Source organism: Mytilus galloprovincialis, chromosome 14, assembly GCF_965363235.1.
Source record: "Mytilus galloprovincialis chromosome 14, xbMytGall1.hap1.1, whole genome shotgun sequence".
NCBI lineage: Eukaryota > Metazoa > Mollusca > Bivalvia > Mytilida > Mytilidae > Mytilus > Mytilus galloprovincialis.
The window spans coordinates 4,708,934-4,729,258 of NC_134851.1; the positions used below are offsets into that span (position 1 = coordinate 4,708,934).

The 20,325-nt window shown below is 31.1% G+C and overlaps 1 protein-coding gene and 1 long non-coding RNA gene across 2 annotated transcripts; one reads left to right on the plus strand and one right to left on the minus strand.

Annotated features, from left to right (window-relative positions):
• Positions 1-466: 466 nt before the first annotated feature.
• Positions 467-6,978, plus strand: LOC143059340 (properdin-like). The gene is made up of 6 exons (XM_076232818.1): positions 467-699; positions 1,368-1,522; positions 1,936-2,107; positions 2,610-2,666; positions 6,294-6,396; positions 6,854-6,978. Exons 4-6 carry the CDS (start codon positions 2,616-2,618, stop codon positions 6,976-6,978), a joined length of 279 nt encoding a protein of 92 aa, XP_076088933.1. The 5' UTR covers positions 467-699; positions 1,368-1,522; positions 1,936-2,107; positions 2,610-2,615.
• Positions 6,979-12,551: 5,573 nt separating this feature from the next.
• Positions 12,552-19,456, minus strand: LOC143059581 (uncharacterized). Its single transcript, XR_012973522.1, has 6 exons — positions 18,877-19,456; positions 18,414-18,481; positions 17,998-18,061; positions 16,168-17,333; positions 15,605-15,673; positions 12,552-15,145 (listed from the first exon to the last, which is right to left on the minus strand). It is a non-coding gene; the product is annotated as an uncharacterized LOC143059581 (long non-coding RNA).
• Between the last annotated feature and the right edge of the window lie 869 nt (positions 19,457-20,325).

The window sequence follows — 20,325 nt, forward strand, 5'->3', positions numbered from 1 at the left end:
AAATATAGGTATCCCATTACTTACAGTAAGAGAGAATTCAACATTACAAAAACATTACAAAAAATCTGAACTTTTTTTTCAAGTGGTCACTGAACCATGAAAATGAGGTCAAGGACAATGGACATGTGACTGACGGAAACTTCGTAACATGAGGCATATATATACAATATATAGCTTTTAAGAAGTGAGCTTACACCGCCGCCGCCGCCGGATCACTATCCCTATGTCAACTTTCTGCAACAAAAGTTGCAGGCTCGACAAAAACTACAAGTGATAGCTTTTGTAAACTTGGTTTCAAACATTGTTAGAGTATGCTGAACATTTTCACATCTGTGTTCTGTAGACTAGTTGGTATTTTTTTATTATTATATTTTGCTGTGTCATTGTCAGTTTGGCTTAATATGAGTTTGAACATCCACTTTATCTTTTTTTCAGTTTATAATAATTTTACAAAATTAATGTTTTATAATTCTATAACTTTTTTCATCAGCTTAATATCAAAATTGATGCAAGTTCTCCAGAACATGGACAGACTGAATCTATAATGGTCAGAGATGACCAACCTGATTCTCCAGAGACGCTAACTGGTGTAGAAACAAATGAGTTCCTGACCATCTTGGGTGGAACCCATAGCTACACACTACATTGGAGTAATGGAATTCCAAGGAAATTTGCAAAATATACCAAAGGAGTTGAATTGTAAGTTTGATATATAATATTCTCATGCTGATAATAGATATAGGAAGATGTGATATGAGTACCAATGAGACAACTCTATATCCAAGTCACAATTTATAAAAGTAAACCATTCTAGGTCAAAATACGGTCTTTAACACAGAGCCTATAATGGTTGTTTCTTGAAACTGGCACATTTTGATATCTTTTAAACTTTTGAATACTGTGACTTTTATTCGTGGGGTTCAATTTTGTATTTTTTCATGAATGGATTTATTCATGAATCTAGGTGTCCAACAAACTATAACAATTGTTGTCCAAATCAAGGCATGGAAAGATCCCCATGAAGATTTAACTACATGAAAACGTGAATATGATCTAGAGAATACATCAGCAAATGCACTATGAACTAAATATATACAACTTCAGACAGGGTTTTACCTGTTTCATCTTTCACCTAAACTATGAGATTTTTAATACTCCTGAAAAACTAGTTTTAATTGATTAGAAACAGACTTTTGGTGATAATATGAGATGATAAAGATTTTCTTTCAGTGAAATGTTAATGGCCCAATTAACATCTTTGGTAATCATTAATCTGTTTCAACTATGTTATTAGAAGTTTTAAAAAAGGAAAGAAAAGAATGAAGAATCATTTATTTCACCTTTAAACATCTTTTTGATTATTGCAGGAACCAATATGTAAGAGTTGGTATGTGTATGCCATCTGATGCCACCTTTAACCTATTTACAAGGACCCTACTCAGGCGGCTTAAATTGGTTGACTGGACGGAGGTACAATCTATTGAAGAACTTGATAGTGATACTCTTGGGATAAGTCGATTTGGTAAGTACAAAACAATGGTTGGAAAGAAATAATAAATTGCTTTGTTAATTACAGAATTAGAGGGTTGGAAAGGAGTGAGACTTCTTCATTATAAAGTAGTTAATATAATGATTGGAATTTATTGAAGTATTGCACTTCTTAAAATGCTACGGAAGTTAAAATAAAACCATTTATCAATGCTTATGTACACATTGTGATTGCAGCAGATAATAAAATCTTTATAAACGCCACTACAGACATTATTTGTACAATTATGGTTTCAGTTGTTCAAATTATTAAGTCTAGTTCATTGTTCTAACATTATCTTAGAGAAAATAATTGAGTACAGTTCAGGAAGGTAATTTATGTTCAATTAAAGATTTGTTCTAATTTGCGTATATATTTGATTTTTTTTTTTTTTTTTTTTTTTGCAGAATGTTATTTTTGAAGTTCATCAGCTACTAATCAAGAACTGATACTACAACCTTAAATTGTGAAGGTAATTTTCCCTACATAAAAGTGGATGTGTTGTCTGGGGATAGGTCAAATGGTGATTGTCGTCGGGCTGCCTACAACAATCTTGGAAATTACAGAAAGACAAGCAATGTAAGTTTTGGTGCTAAGTGACATCTCTTTTGATGGCATTGGAATAATTATATTTAACATTCTTAGTTGGTAAATAATGGAACGGCTATTAATTTTGATTTTGTTGCCCGAAACAAGGAAAATATATACTGCACAGATCACAGATAATTTTGTATTCATTCACATGTTGTCTAGATTTGGGATGCTTTGAACTTGCCTCCTACTTCTTGATTTGATGTCATTTTATGAACGAGTTATTGCAATCTCTAGATGATTAGGTGCAATATATTATGTGGGTCGTCATTGGGGTCTAAGCGTGACACGTGAAAGTCAAATTAATGTGCCGTGAAAGCGGGAAATGAAGTCTAGCGGGACACAGGAAATTACACAAAAAAATGAGAATTTCTTACGTACATAGTGTAAGTGGGATACAGGAATCTAACAAAACAGTAAGCGGGATCTGGGATCAGAACCCCCAATGAGACCCCCTATTCTGTGCTTAAAATTTTGTTTCCATTTTTAGGGTCAAATGTCTACAGATACACGAACATTAGCTGCTACAGATCCAACCCCACCAAAGGTAATACATATATGTTATAGTAATTAGTGGGCATATATTTAATTAATATTACAAAGATAAATAATGATAATAATGTTAGTTGCCATTTTTCATATATTTTGATTATTTGCATTTTTAGCTCACCTGGTAGTCTATCTAGTGTGAGCTATTAGCATCACACACATGTTCTCCATTGAAAACCAGTAAACCAATTAAAACCAATCACAATCTTCGTTATGAAACCTTGTTCCAGATTTGTTCCTTATGTTCCTGTTGCAATCTACTTGCATGGTAACCACAGTTACTACTGACAATAAAACATAAGGGTACCGTAAAATGCAACTAATTGTTTAGTAATTAGAAATCAGAATAGAAAAATTTGACAATGTATCATATGCTCACTATTTCAAGATCTATTATCTTAAAAAATGCATTGTTCTCATTGAAATAATCAGCAAGTCAAGGTCAACAAATTTACCAAATAGCTAAACCCATTCATTGACTCCTTGAAAGAGTTATTGTCCTAATATAATGATTTTAATCTCTAAACATGTTTGCCTTTTATGTTGAAAACAGTAATTAAAAAAGTTATACATATACTTTAAAATAAATAAATTTGGCGTTTTTACTGTCTTCTGATTGGTTAAAATTATTAGTTTTATTTTCAATGTTATCAATTTTGATGGCGACACGCCCACTCTGACGTTGTGTAGTCATACGCTAACATGTGTGTACGTTGTCATTGTTAATATAAATAATATATAAAAAGTTCTTTGAGCCTCATTTTTGATAGAAATTTATTTATAATTTAACCCCGCCGCATTTTTGCGCCTGTCCCAAGTCAGGAGCCTCTGGCCTTTGTTAGTCTTGTATTGTTTTAATTTTAGTTTCTTGTGTACAATTTGGAAATTAGTATGGCGTTCATTATCACTAGACTAGTATATATTTGTTTAGGGGCCAGCTGAAGGACGCCTCCGGGTGCGGGAATTTCTCGCTACATTGAAGACCTGTTGGTGACCCTCTGCTGTTGTTTTTTATTTGGTCGGGTTGTTGTCTCTTTGACACATTCCCCATTTCCATTCTCAATTTTATTATAATGAATGGCAATAATTTATTTTGATTTTATTGAACCATAAAACTAATTTTTGACTCTTCACATTTTACATAATCCGCTTCGCGGATTATTCAATGTGAAGAGTCAAAAATTAGTTTTATGGTTCAATAAATTCAAAATAAATAATAGCCATTCACTAACTGCAAAATAATTATCAGTATAAGATGTGCAAAAATGCAACATAATAGAAAATCATGAAAGTCTTACAGGAATTATTGTCCTTAATGATGATATTTGACTATCTTTTAGGATTTAGCAGAGTCATTTAAAAAACTATGATAGATAAAGAGGGGGGGGGGGGGGGGGGGGGCAAGGGGTTTAACTGTTATGCTGTTATGGGGAAATTTGATTCTTTGTTATCTGTTATTTTGAAAATATATTTGCTGTTAGCTGTTATTGTCTTATTCTTTGTTAGCTGTTATTGGGCTATTACTTTTTTTGTTATCTGTTATTGTGATGATGTATTTGCTGTTAACTGTTATTGAAAATTGGAATGTTAGCCTTTTTTTTTTTGACAGTCAATATTCGGTATAAATTGAAGATCATTGGACATTGGGGTCTACCACTACTAATATGTTTGTCCCGTATTCAGAGAAGGATTCCATTAACATTTACCCATCACAGAAGTGTGGTCAAGGACAATTCAAGTATATCTTATGATTATCCTTTGTAATAAATTCCATTTTTTTTTATGAATGTGTATTTAGAATTATCTTAATTTCTTGTATGAGAATAATGTTCCTTGTTTCCCGTACGAACATATTAAATCAAAACAATTCTTAATATGACAAAAAGGAAAACATATGGCCAGGAATATCTGACAAGGATCTCAATTAAGGACTAGGTCCTAACGACCAGTTAACCTTTTATATAATATGGTACATAGACTCATCTCTGTGATTCTTTTCAAAGCAGAACCAAATGCATTGTACAATGAGAGTTCCAACCATGTACTTGGATCCCAAGCTGCACATAACTCATTACAAACAGAGATTTCTTTCGTTTCAAGCCATTGTTTCCCTACTAAACTATGTATTCTACTTACTAGTACACTTGGTACAATCAAAAACCTCAGCTGATAAAAAATTGTTCAAATAAGGTCTTTCAAAATAGTGGAATAAATTGCTTTAGGAGTGTCAAAATTCGTTCAAAGTACTTGATAAATTGGATGCTTATAATTGGTGCTTTTGATTTTGCTACCCTATATACGACTTTGCATCATAGTCTTATTAAGAAAAATTCACACACCTCATTAAATGATCATTTAGAAAAAGTCAGAATATTCAAACTCTTTTAGGTCATTTTTTTTATTAGCAACAAAGAGAGCTTCAGTCAATATATATAAACAATACACCAACGTTTCATGAGAACTACTGAAAGCATTTTTGAGTTATTTTTGAAAACTAGAAAATTCCACCTTTTTCTAATGAATAAAATCCCTTAACTCAATAACATAAAATCTAAAATTAATAAAAATCGAAAGGGAGTTTACAACAATAGATATAAACATTTCAGCAAAGTTTCATGAGAAGTGCTGAAAACATTTTTGTGTTAATGTCTGAAAACTGGAAAGGCCCCCCTTTTTAATTAATAAAACCCGTTAACTCGCAAACGTAAAATTTAAAATTTATAAAAAATTGAAAGTGACCTCATGTTAATAGATATAAACTATTCACCAAAAATCCTTGCTTTGAGAAAGCATTTTTGAAAGCATTTTTGAGATATTTTATTATCAGAAAACTGAAAAAAAAGCACCAATTTTATTGAATAAAAACCCATTACCCAGAAACTTAAAATCTAAGATTTATATAAAAAAAAAAAAAAAAAAAAAAAAAGGAGCTCACGTCAATAGATATAAACAATTTCCCAAAGTTTTATGCAAATTGGTTAAAGAGTTTTTGAGTTAATGTCCGACATGTTGACAACAGACGGACAACAGTATACCATAATACGTTCCGTAAACGAGCGTATAAAAAATATTATAATATATTGAGTAGTAATTTAAACACATTCTAGATACATAAATTAATACTAAAACATAGTCATAGAACAAAGGATTATATCCGTAATAAGAAATACTGATTTGTCAAAGACCGAATTATTTTAATATTTCATTTACTGTTATCTGTTTTTGTCCATTTTAATTCCTTGTTATCTGTTATGAGCCAAATCAATTTGCTGTTTTGCTGTTATTGGGACCCCCCTTGCCCCCCCTCTATAAACTATATGCAACAAAATGATTAGCAAATCAAAAATATCAAAAAAGACTACAACTTGTAAGAGATTCTGTTGCCCTAAATTCAGATTTGACCAAAATTAGCAATTTTTTTTTTAGATATTTAAATAAAATTCTATAGATAGAAGTAAAACTATACACAGCAAAATGATGAATAAATGCCCTGAAAAGACAATTTTTAGCAAATTCTGATGGTTTAATAATATCTTTAAAAGACCGACAACATTCAACAAACCGCTACACAGAAAGCTAAAGAGACACATTACCTAATTATTTATACATTTGTATTTGAAAACAGGGTTGGAGTGCAGGATCTCAGCTTCCATTCACATCCAGAATACCTGTAAATGGTGGTTGGTCAAGCAGGTCAGCATTTGAGGAATGTTCTGTCACATGTGGAGGTATTGATAGCTTCTTATGATATAAAATATGCATCATATCAATCTTTCTCAAATATTGTTTTTAATCACTGGTGAAATTATTTGAGATCAGAAAATCATATTGAACATAGCTTGTTGAAGTTGAAAAGAAAGTATTAATAGAATAATTAATTTTTCATCATAATTCTAATCACTTTGTTTTTGTAAAGCAAGGTGTCAAATATTGTACATTTATGCATGGTAAACCAAATTTGCATAACAACTTTAACATGACATATATATGATCTGTGAACAAACCAGAGTAAGGTAAATCAGTTTTGTTAGTTACTTGACTGAACATATTTACCATAATGATTTTTGCACTTCAGAAAACAGCCCAAGGTCACCACAGCTAAAAAAACATCCTGCAACCGAAGGCGGGCTTTGTTGTCTACTCTAAATTCTTACTTGTCTACTTTATATTTATTCAATTCTACAGGTGGAAAGCAATCTCAGTACAGAAGTTGTAATAATCCTGCCACTGCAAATGGCGGCACCGACTATGTTGGAGATGGTGTGAATTCTGTCAGTTGTAATCCTTGTCGTAAGTATATTGAAATATAAAAATGTGTCATACCACTTAAGAAAATATGTTCATAGATGGAAATAAAAGTTTTGTTCTTTTAGACTTCTTGTTTAAAGAGGTTTTTTTTATGCCCCACCTACGATAGTAGAGGGGCATTATGTTTTCTGGTCTGTGCGTCCGTCCGTCCGTCCTTCCGTCCGTTCGTTCAGGTTAAAGTTTTTGGTCAAGGTAGCTTTTGATGAAGTTGAAGTCCAATCAGCTTGAAACTTAGTACACATGTGTCCTATGATATGATCTTTCTAATTGTAATGCCAAATTAGAATTTTAACCCCAATTTCAGGGTTCACTGAACATAGAAAATGATAGTGCAAATTTCAGGCTAAAGTTTTTGGTCAAGGTAGTTTTTGATAAAGTTGAAATCCAATCAACTTGAAACTTAGTATACATGTTCCCTATGATATGATCTTTCTAATTTTAATGCCAAATTAGAGTTCTAACCCTAATTTTACGGTTCACTGAACATAGAAAAATGATAGTGCAAATTTCAGGTTAAAGTTTTTGGTCAAGGTAGTTTTTGATGAAGTTGAAGTCCAATCAACTTGAAACTTAGTATACATGTTCCCTTTGATATGATCTTTCTAATTTAAATGCCAAATTATAGTTTTTACCCCAATTTCAGGGTCCACTAAACAGAAAATGATAGTTGCGAGTGGGGCATCCGTGTACTATGGACACATTCTTGTTATCACTTGAAAGAAATTGCAAATTTTGCCAGACATTTAAAAATAATGTTTAAATAAGGGAGCTACCATTTGATTTTTATGGGGGGGGGGGGGGGGGGTGGGTGGGGCTAGGATGAAATTTGAAAAAAATAGGCAGGACAGGAGTTTAAAGTAAAAAAAAAGGCAGGATGAGACACTTGCAAAAAAAAAAAGTCAGGATAAACTTAAAAAAAAAAATTAAGGCAGGACCAAACAGAGTGAAAAATAAAAAGGCAGGACAGAGATTACAACTAAAAAAAAATGCAGGACAAAATTTTTCATCCTAGCCCCCCCCCCCCCCCATAAAAATCAAATGGTAGCTCCCTAAACCATGAGCAAAAGATACAGGAACCATATTGTGTATTATATTTGTTTACATACAACACAAATTAATAATTGTTTTTTTCTTGACAACTGTCAATGGAAAATTCAGTGATTGGGGACAATGGTCATCATGTATCGTCAATTCTGGTTGTCAAGGTTACAGAGAAAGGGAAAGGTCATGCAATACTCCAGCTCCTCAACATGGGGGAATACACTGCACTGGTTCAGTAGAGAAACAAGAAGCTTGCAACAATTGCACCTGACCAGCAAAAAATGACCAAGAACTATTATAATCCTTTTTAGCATTTAGTTTAATGACATTGATTTTAAAAGTTAAATGAATAAAAAAACTTTAAATATCAACCTTGTGTTAGTTCTAATTTTTTAAGAAAATGTCAAAATGATCTAGCATTTCCAGTGACATAGCTACAACTTCTAGCTGCAACAAATTATGGAAGTCTGATATATAACATTAAGAAGATGTGGTACGATTGTCAATGAGACAACTCTCCATCAGAGTCACTAAATGACACAAATTAACAACTATAGGTCACTGAATGGCCTTTAACAATGAGCAAAGCCCATACCTCAAAGTCAACCCTGAAATGACAAATGTAAAACTATTTAAACTAGAAAACTTGCTGCCTAATTTTAATATGTACAAAATAATGAATGAAAAACAAATATGCTACACAACATACGACAACCACTGAATTACACTCTTGACTTGGGACAGGCACATACAGAATGTGGCAGGGTTAAAAGTTAATCAGAAAGTACAAGTAAGGCAAAAAGGTTGGACATGAATGAGGCAGCAAATAAAAGTTTAAAATGAAAAAATGTAGAGGTCAACATGTAGTCTAAAATGGAAAATAATATTCATCTTTAAATCACTCCAAAGACTTAACAAGCTATACATGATAAGACCATAATAATTATTTTAAAAAGGTCGTGCCCATCTGTCCACCCTTGGTTCCATGGATATTTTTTGTCCCATTTTCTCAGGAACTACATTACAATGATTTCTGAAATTTGGGTTCAAGGTTTTATGAGTCAGCTATACCCTGTGATGCCTTTTCAGATTCATCAATCAACAACTTCCTGTTTACCAAACAATTACATCTTTTTATACTATTGATATAATGCAGTCACAGCAGGGGTATCATCAGACTGAGTGAGCAGTTGCTCATAGTTTTACTTGTTTATTCTTTGCCATCAATATCAAAATTATATAAAGTGAACAAAAATCAAAGAAATAGCAAAACAAGAATGTGTCCATAGTACATGGATGCCTCACTTGCACTATCGTGGTAATAAGTTTCAAGTTGATTGGACTTCAACTTCATCAAACACTACCTTGACTAAAAACTTAAACCTAAAGTGGGACAGACTGGCCGATGAACGAACTAACAGACGTACAGTCTGGAAATCATAAAAACAGCTATTTCTGAAGAAAATTCTTCTAAAAAGGAAAAGGATCAGGATAAGGCAACAACCATTTGATTTTCTGGGGGGGGGGGGGGGGGGGGGGGGCTATGGTTTTTTTTGGAAAAAAAAGTTTGTTTCCAGTTTTTGGAGAAAAAAATAATTTGTTTTTGATTCTGAGAAAAAAAAAATTGTTTGTTTCACCCTCAGCTGCCACTATATGCAATGCTAAAATTGAAAGAAAAAAATTGTTTTCGACTTGTCCAGAAAAAAAAACATAGCCTCCCCCCCCCCCCCCCCCCCGAAAATCAAATGGTTGCTGCCTAAAATCTACAAATATGTCAACATGACTGAAATTGGAGTTAACTCATAAATACAAATATTTGGTGTGCAAGTTTTACTGGCCCTGTAGAAAACTTATTTCAAATGAAATAGAACATCCTAAATTTTACATTGATGTTGTTAATCAAGCCTGGAAATTTAGATACAATTTGAATGAAAAAATCTAAAAGGTTTACCTATTCAACACAGTAGTCTTTAGATAATGATTTTGTTGGTATAAGTATTGATTTTGTTATTAGTAAATTAAAACCATATAAAATATAACACATATGTTCTTTCAGGGTACTACAATCTGTAGATACCTATATTTTGGCTGTGCAACAAGGTCATGTTTTTCTCTGACTGATAATGGTGTCTTTATACTTAATTCTTTGGATGTTGAATGTGTACCGATTAATATTTTAGTCTTAGATACATAATTTTTTTATTAATTGTTTTGTCACATAAACTGTGAGTCTTCACTGATCTGTACTTTTTATCTCACAAGGCCATAAGGGCCAAGCAAGCTCTTCTTGATAACTTGGCATCTGTCTAATAGTTGAAATCTGTGTTGAAAGTCTTTAAAAAGAAATAGGGTTTAAAACAGGCAACATTATCAATTGCAATGACCTATGAAAATAACGGAAATTTTAGATAAACCACCTTACAATAATCTGATACATTCACATTAGTTGGAACCGTGTCATGAAAAGTCAATGCAGACCACAAAACATGAAAATTAGGTCATGGTCAGATGTACCTCATCAGACAAATACGTTATTAAACCTTTCAATCAGTCTGTATACCAAATACAGTTAACCTATTTTCGAATATCTTTTACAACTCTTTTTTACTTCTAAAATAATCCTAATAAAAACATTAGAGTGCACACACTGAAATGTCTCGCCTTCTTTACCAATCATTGATAGTATGTTGATAGTCCTAAATATAAAGCTTTATTACAACTGTCATATAAACTTAACATTAACCAAGAAAATTAAACATTAACCCGTGAACCATGAAAATGAGGTCAAGGTCAGATGAACCATGCCAGGCAGACATGTACAGCTAACAATTCTTCCATACAACAAATATAGTTGACCTATTGCTTATAGTTTAAGAAAAACAGACCACATCACAAAAAGCTAAAGACTGAGCAATGAACCGTGAAAATTAGGTCAAGGTCAAATAAAACCTATGTAACTGACATATAGATCATAAAATATTTCCATACACCAAATATAGTTGACCTATTGCGTATAGTATTAGAAAAAAAGACCAAAACACAAAAAACTTTACTTTGACCACTGAACCATGAAAATGAGGTCAAGGTCAGATGACACCTACACGCTAGACATGTACACCTTACAATCATTCCATACAACAAATATAGACCTATTGCATACAATATAAGTGAAACAGACCAAAACACAAAAACTTAACTATAACCACTGAACCATGAAAATGATGTCAAGGTCAGATGACACCTGCCAGTTGGACATGTACACCTTATAGTCCTTCCATATACCGAATATACAAGACCTATTGCTTATAGTATCAAAGATATGGACTTGACCACCAAAACTTAACCTTGTTCACAGGTCCATGAAATGAGGTCGAGGTCAAGTGAAAACTGACGGGCATGAGGACCTTGCAAGGTACGCACATACCAAATATAGTTATCCTTTTACTAATAATAAGAGAGAATTTAACATTACAAAAAATCTTAACTTTTTTTTCAAGTAGTCACTGAACCATGAAAATGAGGTCAAGGACATTGGACATGTGACTGACGGAAACTTCGTAACATGAGGTATATATATACAAAGTATGAAGCATCCAGGTCTTCAACCTCCTAAAATATAAAGCTTTTAAGAAGTAAGCTAACGCTGCTGCCGCCACCGGATCACTATCTTGTGACAAAAGTCGCAGGCTTGACAAAAAAAAAACAAGGACTGAAATATCCATGAAAATAAGGTCAAGGTCAGATGAACCTTGTTAGACAGACGTGTGAACCTTACAATTATTCTATTAATTGAATAAACATAATGAATTACTTAGTTTCAGAGAAAGAAATACCTAATCCCAAAACTGAACATTAATCACTGAACCATGACTTTGTAAGGCTAGGCGATCTCTAATGATGGTAATGACGGACAGCTGTGGCAATTAAATGCATATTCAGGACAGGTACATGAATATTAACCCTGCTTTGTGCAATCCACAAGAAGAGCAGCACCAAATATCAATTTTTGAGTCGTTTAGGTTTTAACATGCCAGAGTTCCAACTTGAGGCGAACACTCTAATACAAGACCACTGATGTTATTGTATAAAAGACTCCTTAGTTGTAAATGTCTGTGTCATTTGGTCTCTTGTGAAGAGTTGTCTCATTAGGAATCACACCACTTCTTTTTTATATGTAGACCTAGCAATGAATCCATATACATTAGTACCAAATATAGTTGTCCATATTACACATAAAAATGGGGTAACTAGTCAAATAAAAAGACCATACAAATATGAAGCTATCCAGCACCTTAAATTTGGACAATAAAGTTTTAAAAAAGACAACCCTGTTAAGTATCCCTAAGTTCTGCTAATGATACACTGCCAAGCCAATGATGATGATAGACGCCAAGTGATGGAAATATAATTAAATATAAATAAATATATTAATTAAATATAAATAAATATAATTAAAGCATCTGCATGTGTCATACCCTCGGCCACAGAAACCTCTTCCCCCTTTACTTGTCGTCCAGATACAATTAAGATAAGATGATTTTCCAAATAAATTTTAATTACCAATTATTATGATCCTACATGATACAAAATAACCAAATGAAACCAAACACAAGCTGCTTCTTTTAAGATGTGTGTAAATATCAAACAAACTGTTACTTGTGATATGCTTTTGATCACGGTTGTATATTATCTTTAAATAAAAAGGAGGAAAAGGATCTGCATTATGGGTTTGGTATCAGTAGCAAAATATTACAATAATGTAAATAAATGACAGTACTGAGGATACTATCTATTTTCCTGGTTGTTAGGGGGAATTATCCAAATGTAATTTCTTAGTCTATATAATTAAGTATAAAAGTTTATGAATTAAAATAAAATCATGTAAATTTTTTGATACATGTAATAAATTTTGTAATCATTTAGTGACTATTCTTTGTTTAATATATAAACTTAAGGCTTTCTAGTTACTTAACTTATAAATAAATAATAGAATTCCATATAAAAAAAGAATCCTCAGTTTGTCTCAACTTTTAAAAATGACATCCAAAAACAATACAATTCTTATACAAAGTAAAACTGTGGTAAAAGCTATAATATAAAAATATTAAAACCTGCATGTACAAATTATTTTTTGAGAATTACTCAACTTATTTACTGGGTAATTAAAACAAACTAAATATCTTGATCGGTGCAAAAATGATTAGATTACCAATGAAATAGCAGAGGTGGGAAAAATTTGGTTGATTATTTAGGAAATCACTGAAGTACCACTGGAGGAGGCCCCTCTAACAATCGGTGAGCACCCCTCCCTTTGTTTCCCTTTATGAAAATTTCTGGATCCTCCAGTGAACAGATTACATTTCATTCATTCACATTTTTAACCTCAAGCTGTTTTAAACTATATAGTTTCTTTACTCCTTCCAAATTTCTAAGCTATTTGTTTTTAAAATTAAGTAGTATATTTTTATATTTATTTATGGAACCCAGGAAGGGAGATAACTAGTGTTCAGTTATTATTTTATAGTCTGATTTATGCATTAGGCCGGAATGTGGTATAGTGATTCAGTGTATGATATGTTTGCTCATCCATCTACAACTTTAACCCACAATTATCAAGATTAAATGGGACTTTCCCGATACTTTCAAATAATCTTCAGTCTCTGCCGACATTGTGTACTATTTTTTATAACTTCTAAAGATTCTCTAATGAAAGAATGGATTTTTTCTTTTCTTATATCTTATTACTCATATTGAAGGATAGGTTAGTTCAGCTGATATCAACATAGATTTAGTTAGAGCAGATTCTCAACTTGCATCCACAAATCTAACAATTTGATCAATCTTCCAAGGACTGCATCAATAGTTGAAGGGTGAAATAGAATGTTTATGAATTAAACAGAGAGTTAAAAGCATAAAAATGTCAGATCTCATTATGAAAATAAATATCTGCATGTAAAAGTATTTTTTTTTAGTTTCCGAACAAACCCAATCATATTAAGGCTTGGTATAACAAGATTTTACAATAAAAACAAATAAAATCAGATAAAAACCACTAAAATCAGATAAAATCATATAAACACAAATGTTGTTATAGCAAACCTTATATATACTTCAAAGCTACAGTGGTAATATACTATTGTCTTGAAGTAGAATATATTGAAAATTTGTATTACTGTCAATGACAATTTTGTCATAATGAGATCTAACTTTTTAAAACAAGATTAAAAGCAGGATAAAAACATGATAAAAAATATTCAAACTATTCCTATCCTTCATATGAGGAACTCATTTTAGGAGATGCTTCCAAAAGTTAAAACAAAGTATTTAAAAGGTCCATTCTTTCAATTGGGAACCCCAAAATTTCATTATAATAAAATAAAATACACACTGCCATTAGTTGCAGAAGATAATCTGAAAGTTTCAATGAAAATCTACCAATAGTTTATAAGCCGTGGATGAGAGATGATGATGGACAAACAGACAGAAAACACAAATCTTCCCATTACAGAGGCGGTTTAGAGGGTCCCCACCCCCCTTTTGTGGGAAAAAAATTGTTATATTATAAAGGGAATCACTTGGGCTGGCCTGGTCCCCTCTTAGGCAGTCAGTTGAGTAAAACCCAACCCAAAACCCAAACATTTTTATTTGGGGTCAAAAACTTAGTAGTTAAAATATTTAACAGGGGACTAGTTTCATATTAGCTTTTCATAGTGTTTGGCCATCAAAATCCTACTATTTTGGATTGTAACCGACAAAATTCATTTCACAAAGCACTTGTAAGGCTTACATGGTACATAACTTAAAAATATATGTAAACCTATGTACGTCTTGTGGGTACTTTGAGAAACCATATGGCATACCTTTGGAACCCCTCAAATAACAATAATTTCAGTTTAATTTTTCATCAATCACAAAACAATAATTGAATGCAAGTAATATAAATAAAAAAAATTCTATAATTTGAAATTCAATACAGCAATAAAAATACAATTTGTTAAAAACTCATTCTGCTTACAAGACTACTGTCTACAGATTGTTCCAATAGAGATAGTAACAGTTCATCCGATTGTTTGCAGGATTATTGTCTGAGGATTTTACCATACAAGGCAGCAACTGTTACACTTTCAACTGAAAAGAAATAAAGTTAAGTCAATTATTTTATCAAAATAATCTTAAGGGTATATAATAAAATTCAATTTAAAAAAAAAACCATATCAATGAATGTGAAAACTCTTATTTTTGCGACTTCATTTTACTGAAATCTGTCAATATAGTTAATTATAGAGTCTCCAATGTATTATAAAGAAGCGATTTATTTTATGTTGCATTAAGTCTTTTGAAAGATATCCATTGAAGAACCAGATGGGGCATTTTTTGATATTCTATGATAAATGCTGAAATTTAAAATCTTTACTAAGGCCATATTTTGCCAAGTGAACATTGTCATATATGGTACTCATAAAATAAAGAGTATACTGTTGATCAAACTCTTATATACCTTTAACCCTAAAGTCAGTATTTATTTCCAAATAATATTATTTATAGTATTATTTTCTTTTAAACAGGATTAATATTACTGGTACCTACCTATATATTAGCTGTATTAGACCACCAAGTCTTATTCCCAACACCATGAAAACATGCCACAGAAAGTATCTAAAAAGAAATTAATACAATTTTATTAATTTTACAAACTAATTTATATGTCAACCTAAAGATTACTTTACAAATTGTTCTGATTTCACACTTTATGTACCAATAGTTTAACATTCACCTATTTTGTAATATTTATATAAAAGATTGAAAAACAAACCAAAATAGTCAAAGGTTTATGATTTGAATTCTGCACTCAACTACTTTGAATAATGAAAATGAGTTGTCTCCCATTGAATAAACAAATCTTGCTGTTAATTAAACTAGTCTCCTCTTGAAAGTTGATTCCTATCTCAGGATTTACTCTCGTAATTGTAATAGAAATTCTTGTTAATGTACCTGCTATCTCAAAATATTAAACTTGTAAATAAATTCTTCAAAGATGTTTTTCATGCAGAAAATAAAGATGAATATGAACTTTTTAACAATTATACACATGTATTTCTAGAAAATGTATAGAAATTGTTCTAGAAATTGTTTGACTTCAATAAACTTGCCTTCTCAATTTCATGGTTAAGCCTCAGACTTGGTTGAAGATTTTATTGACCATCTTCCTTTGAGCTGCTCTCCTGGCTGCCAGGGTGGCTGTCATCATTATCTTAATTGCAATCTTTCAGTTTTTGGTACATTATTTATAGAAATAAATAAAAAATATCAGATGCACTCTCAATTAATCACATATCTTGAAAATTTCACCAAATCAATTCTACCCGTAATGACCCATGATTTTTCCCACCCTCAAAACTATTATCTAGACCTCTGTTTACATTTTTTTTATTTACAGAACTCTAAATAACAGTCAATACATTTTTTTGTATTAGCTAGTATGCATTTGAATCTGATATCAAAGCAAAAACAAATGTGAAAATCAAGTAAATAGTTATATATTCCCTACCATGAGGAAATTTCAAGAATGAGGAGTTAAACAGGGGAATCATTTATTACCTCCCATTGCCAAAAAATTTCACCTGTTGGGACTCCACATCATTGCTATATCTAAAAAAAATACAAAATGGTAGAGCTATAATTAAAAATAAATAATTTGATATAAAATATTCAAACATTTACAAAAAATAATTAGCACCTTGGTGGTTCATTCCCATTACTCTGACTTTCTCAACCATTAAAAAATTGGTCACCAAGATATAATCAATATTGCTGAAAGTGGTGGTTAACACTAAAAATCCATCAATCTTTTTTCACCAGGATGTTTCTTTACTATGATTATTTTGAAATATTTTGTTTGATCTAAACACAATACTAAAAATAACAAAACATTGGAAAAATATTTATCATACAAATAAGAAAAATAAAAAAATACATTTCTTTTTTTTATCTTTTTAGATTCTCCATTCTTAACCTAATGGAAATGTTTTGAATACACATGGACCATTATAAAGATAGTCTCAAGAAAGTCTACAAGTAATATTGTAAAATTGGTCTCAAGAAAGTCTACAAGTAATATTGTAAAATTCTGAAGTATCAATTTAGCATACAACTTCCAGTCTTGCTGAAAATGGAGAATCTTTACATTTTATTTTTTTTTATTTGTGATAAAAATCATAATTTTTTTTTCAAACATACACAAAAACAGTCTGAATTACATTCTTTTTTGTTTCAGTTGTATTGCACAATAATTTCCTGCAGCCACAGTTGAAGTCACCTGAAAAAGAAATATGCATTCTAATATCTGTCAGAACAATATTCAATGCAAAGGGATCAGTAACTGGTTATTGAACTGATGATGCATAGAAAATTGATTTACTTTGTTTTAAAGTGATGTGTTGACATGCATTTACAAACAACCAGTCTTCTTTAGCAAACAAGGGATGACAAGTAGTTGGTTGTTGTCCAACATATTTGTTATTATTTCATTGTTTCATAATAAATCTAGCTGTTGGTTTTCTTGATTGAATTGTTTCACATTTTTTCATGTCGTCTACTTTCTGTTTCATAGTTAATTGTAAAGTATATGTTTTGCTCATTGTTGTAGGCCATACAGTGACCATTAGTTGCTTACATCCATGTCATTTGGTCTCTGGAAGAGTTATTTCATTGACAATGATCTTCTTTACTTTATATATGGAGACAATTTTAGAAAACAGATTTTCTAAGTAACAGTATATTTTTTATTTCCTTTATTTATCTTCATACCTCCTAATGTCCTCCTTCCAGATTATATATACGATTATAGTTTTAATAAAAATTAGAGTATACTACTTCTCTGAATAATTAAAGTATAATACTTCTTAGCATAATGAAGAACTTATTAAGGTTTGTACATGCTCTTTGCTGAATAATTCATTAATTTATGTACTGGTTCTTACCATAAAAGCCAGCTCCAATGCCCATTCCCAACTTCAATCCTTACAGACAAGCTGTGAAGCTAATCTGAAATATAAAATGTTGTCATATTATTAATAAAATGGTTTAAAAGGATCACTTGTTACTGTATTAAAATTATAAAGAAATGGGTTATATGCATGTACTAGATGTTGAGAACATATTGACTAGACAGCAATCCAACAACATAACAAACCAAATAATCATGTTAGATCCTTCAATTTACACTATACATTGTATTTGTACTGATATCAAAAGAGAGGGTAGAAATAAATAACAGAAATTTAGTGTGATTATATCAAGGCAAGGAAAGCAAAAAATGGATCTAATTATTTTTATACATGTACTACATTTATCTTTTTTTTCTTTCTTCTTTTCGAAACTGTATACTGGTACCTACCTATATATTAGCTGTATTAGACCATCAAGTCTTATTCCCACACCATGAAAACATCTCACAGAAAGAACCTAAAATATAAAAATTGACAATTTATATACTTTATATTTCCATTTCCCCTACATTTACCAATATTGTTCGGATTTCTGACTACGTGTACACAAAAGTATAACATCAATAGCTGTAAAATCAATGTAAAAGATGAAAAATTACAAAAAAGTCTTATAAATTTACTTATTGAATTTCAACTCCACAAAAATAATGGTTTAAACATATTTTATTGTTCATAAAGGTAAATCATCTGCACATTTTACAATGAGTTATCTCCCATTGAAAGGTAAAAAATAACATTTTACGTTAGCAACATCACTTTCTCCACTGTAACTGCGTTGTATGCTCTAAATATACACTTTTTATCAAATAATGTATAGAATGTATGGAACTTGTTTGACTTAATTAAACTTGCCTTCTTATTTTCTTGGTAAAGCCTCAGACTTTGTTGAAGATTTATTTAACCATCTTCCTTGGAGCTGCTACCATGGTTACTTTTTCATGCTTTTCAACATAATTCTTTGTGCTGGTCAGTTCACGGAATACAATTTATGCACTTAACGAAATGTCCTTTCCATTGTATTTAATCAAGTGTACAATTGTTCCAAGAATGTTCCAAAGCATCTCACGATATTTTCTTTTTCCATTCATGTCAGTTGAAGTAATTCTCAATGTAACATACAAATAATATTTTTAATTCATACATAAAATACAGTAAAAATACCAGATGTGCTTTTAAATTGGTAACCTGTACTTTCTTTTATTTAGAGAGCTCTAAATAATAGCTCTTGTATTAGTTTGGAGACATCTGATATGTAAAGACCTAAAAAAAGAGGTAATAAAAAGGAACAGAATAGTAATTGGCTAACACCTATAAATCACAAACATTTTCTAATATTTTGGAGCATTTTGATAAAATATCCATTCTTTTAAGTTTATCATCATGCACATCATACGCATGAAAATTATACTCCAAAAATTGATCATAGCCTGGCCTTCAGACTGGTACTCAGACTCGAAAATCAATTAACCAATCAAATTGCTGGATTTCATTGTTCGAGCATCATTTTTGTGCTCTGATTACTGAGCAAAGTTTTATGCCTTCAAGGCCTGAAGTAGCTGAGTTGTGCAAATTCGTATTTTCCTTTAACAATGGAGAATGGTCATTTAAATACTGAAATTTAAATACGGTATATGGAATTTTTAAAAGGTCAAAATTGGTGATGACAATCAATCTTAATCAATTTGCATGCTAATTATGAGGGTTCTAAAGATATGAGTTCGAAACAAAAATTGTTACCTTCTTAAAAAACATTTTTAGATAAAAAGCTCCCAATTCAAGAAAAATTAGAAAAATTATAAACATTTCAAACTGCAGTTAAGTTATAATTACACATAACTGGTACCGTCTGTAAATTTTAATAAAAGTGGGGAAAATTCCTCAAACAATTTCATACTAGGAGTTACACAACTTCAACATGAGTGCAATCTTTCATTGAAGTTTTGATGGTACAAGAAACACTGAAAATATAAAATACAAATTTATCAAATGCAAAATAGTGGTATGAAGTAGAAAATCTTTTTAGGACCAAATTTAGAAAGAAAAATTGTGAACTAAAGAAATGGTAAAAAAATGCTGATTCTTTGAATAAAAAAAACAATTGTCCAAATTCAAATTGCATGTGATAAAAATCATTAAATTTTAAACTTTAATAACTGAAGAAAAAAGTTCCAAAATTTACAATTCAAAAGAAACATTTTTGTTCCCAAATCAAGTTTGATACATGTATCATATTAATTGGTGATGTAAAAAAACCTCTGTTTAAAAAGAAGAGAAATCACTGATATCTTGACATTAATAGAG

Coding starts and splice junctions, on each gene's coding strand:
- LOC143059340 (XM_076232818.1), top strand. CDS start 2,616: ATGTCTACAGATACACGAACATTAGCTGCTACAGATCCAACCCCACCA. Junction 2,667..6,293: donor CAGATCCAACCCCACCAAAG/GTAATACATATA, acceptor ATTTGAAAACAG/GGTTGGAGTGCAGGATCTCA. Junction 6,397..6,853: donor ATGTTCTGTCACATGTGGAG/GTATTGATAGCT, acceptor TCAATTCTACAG/GTGGAAAGCAATCTCAGTAC.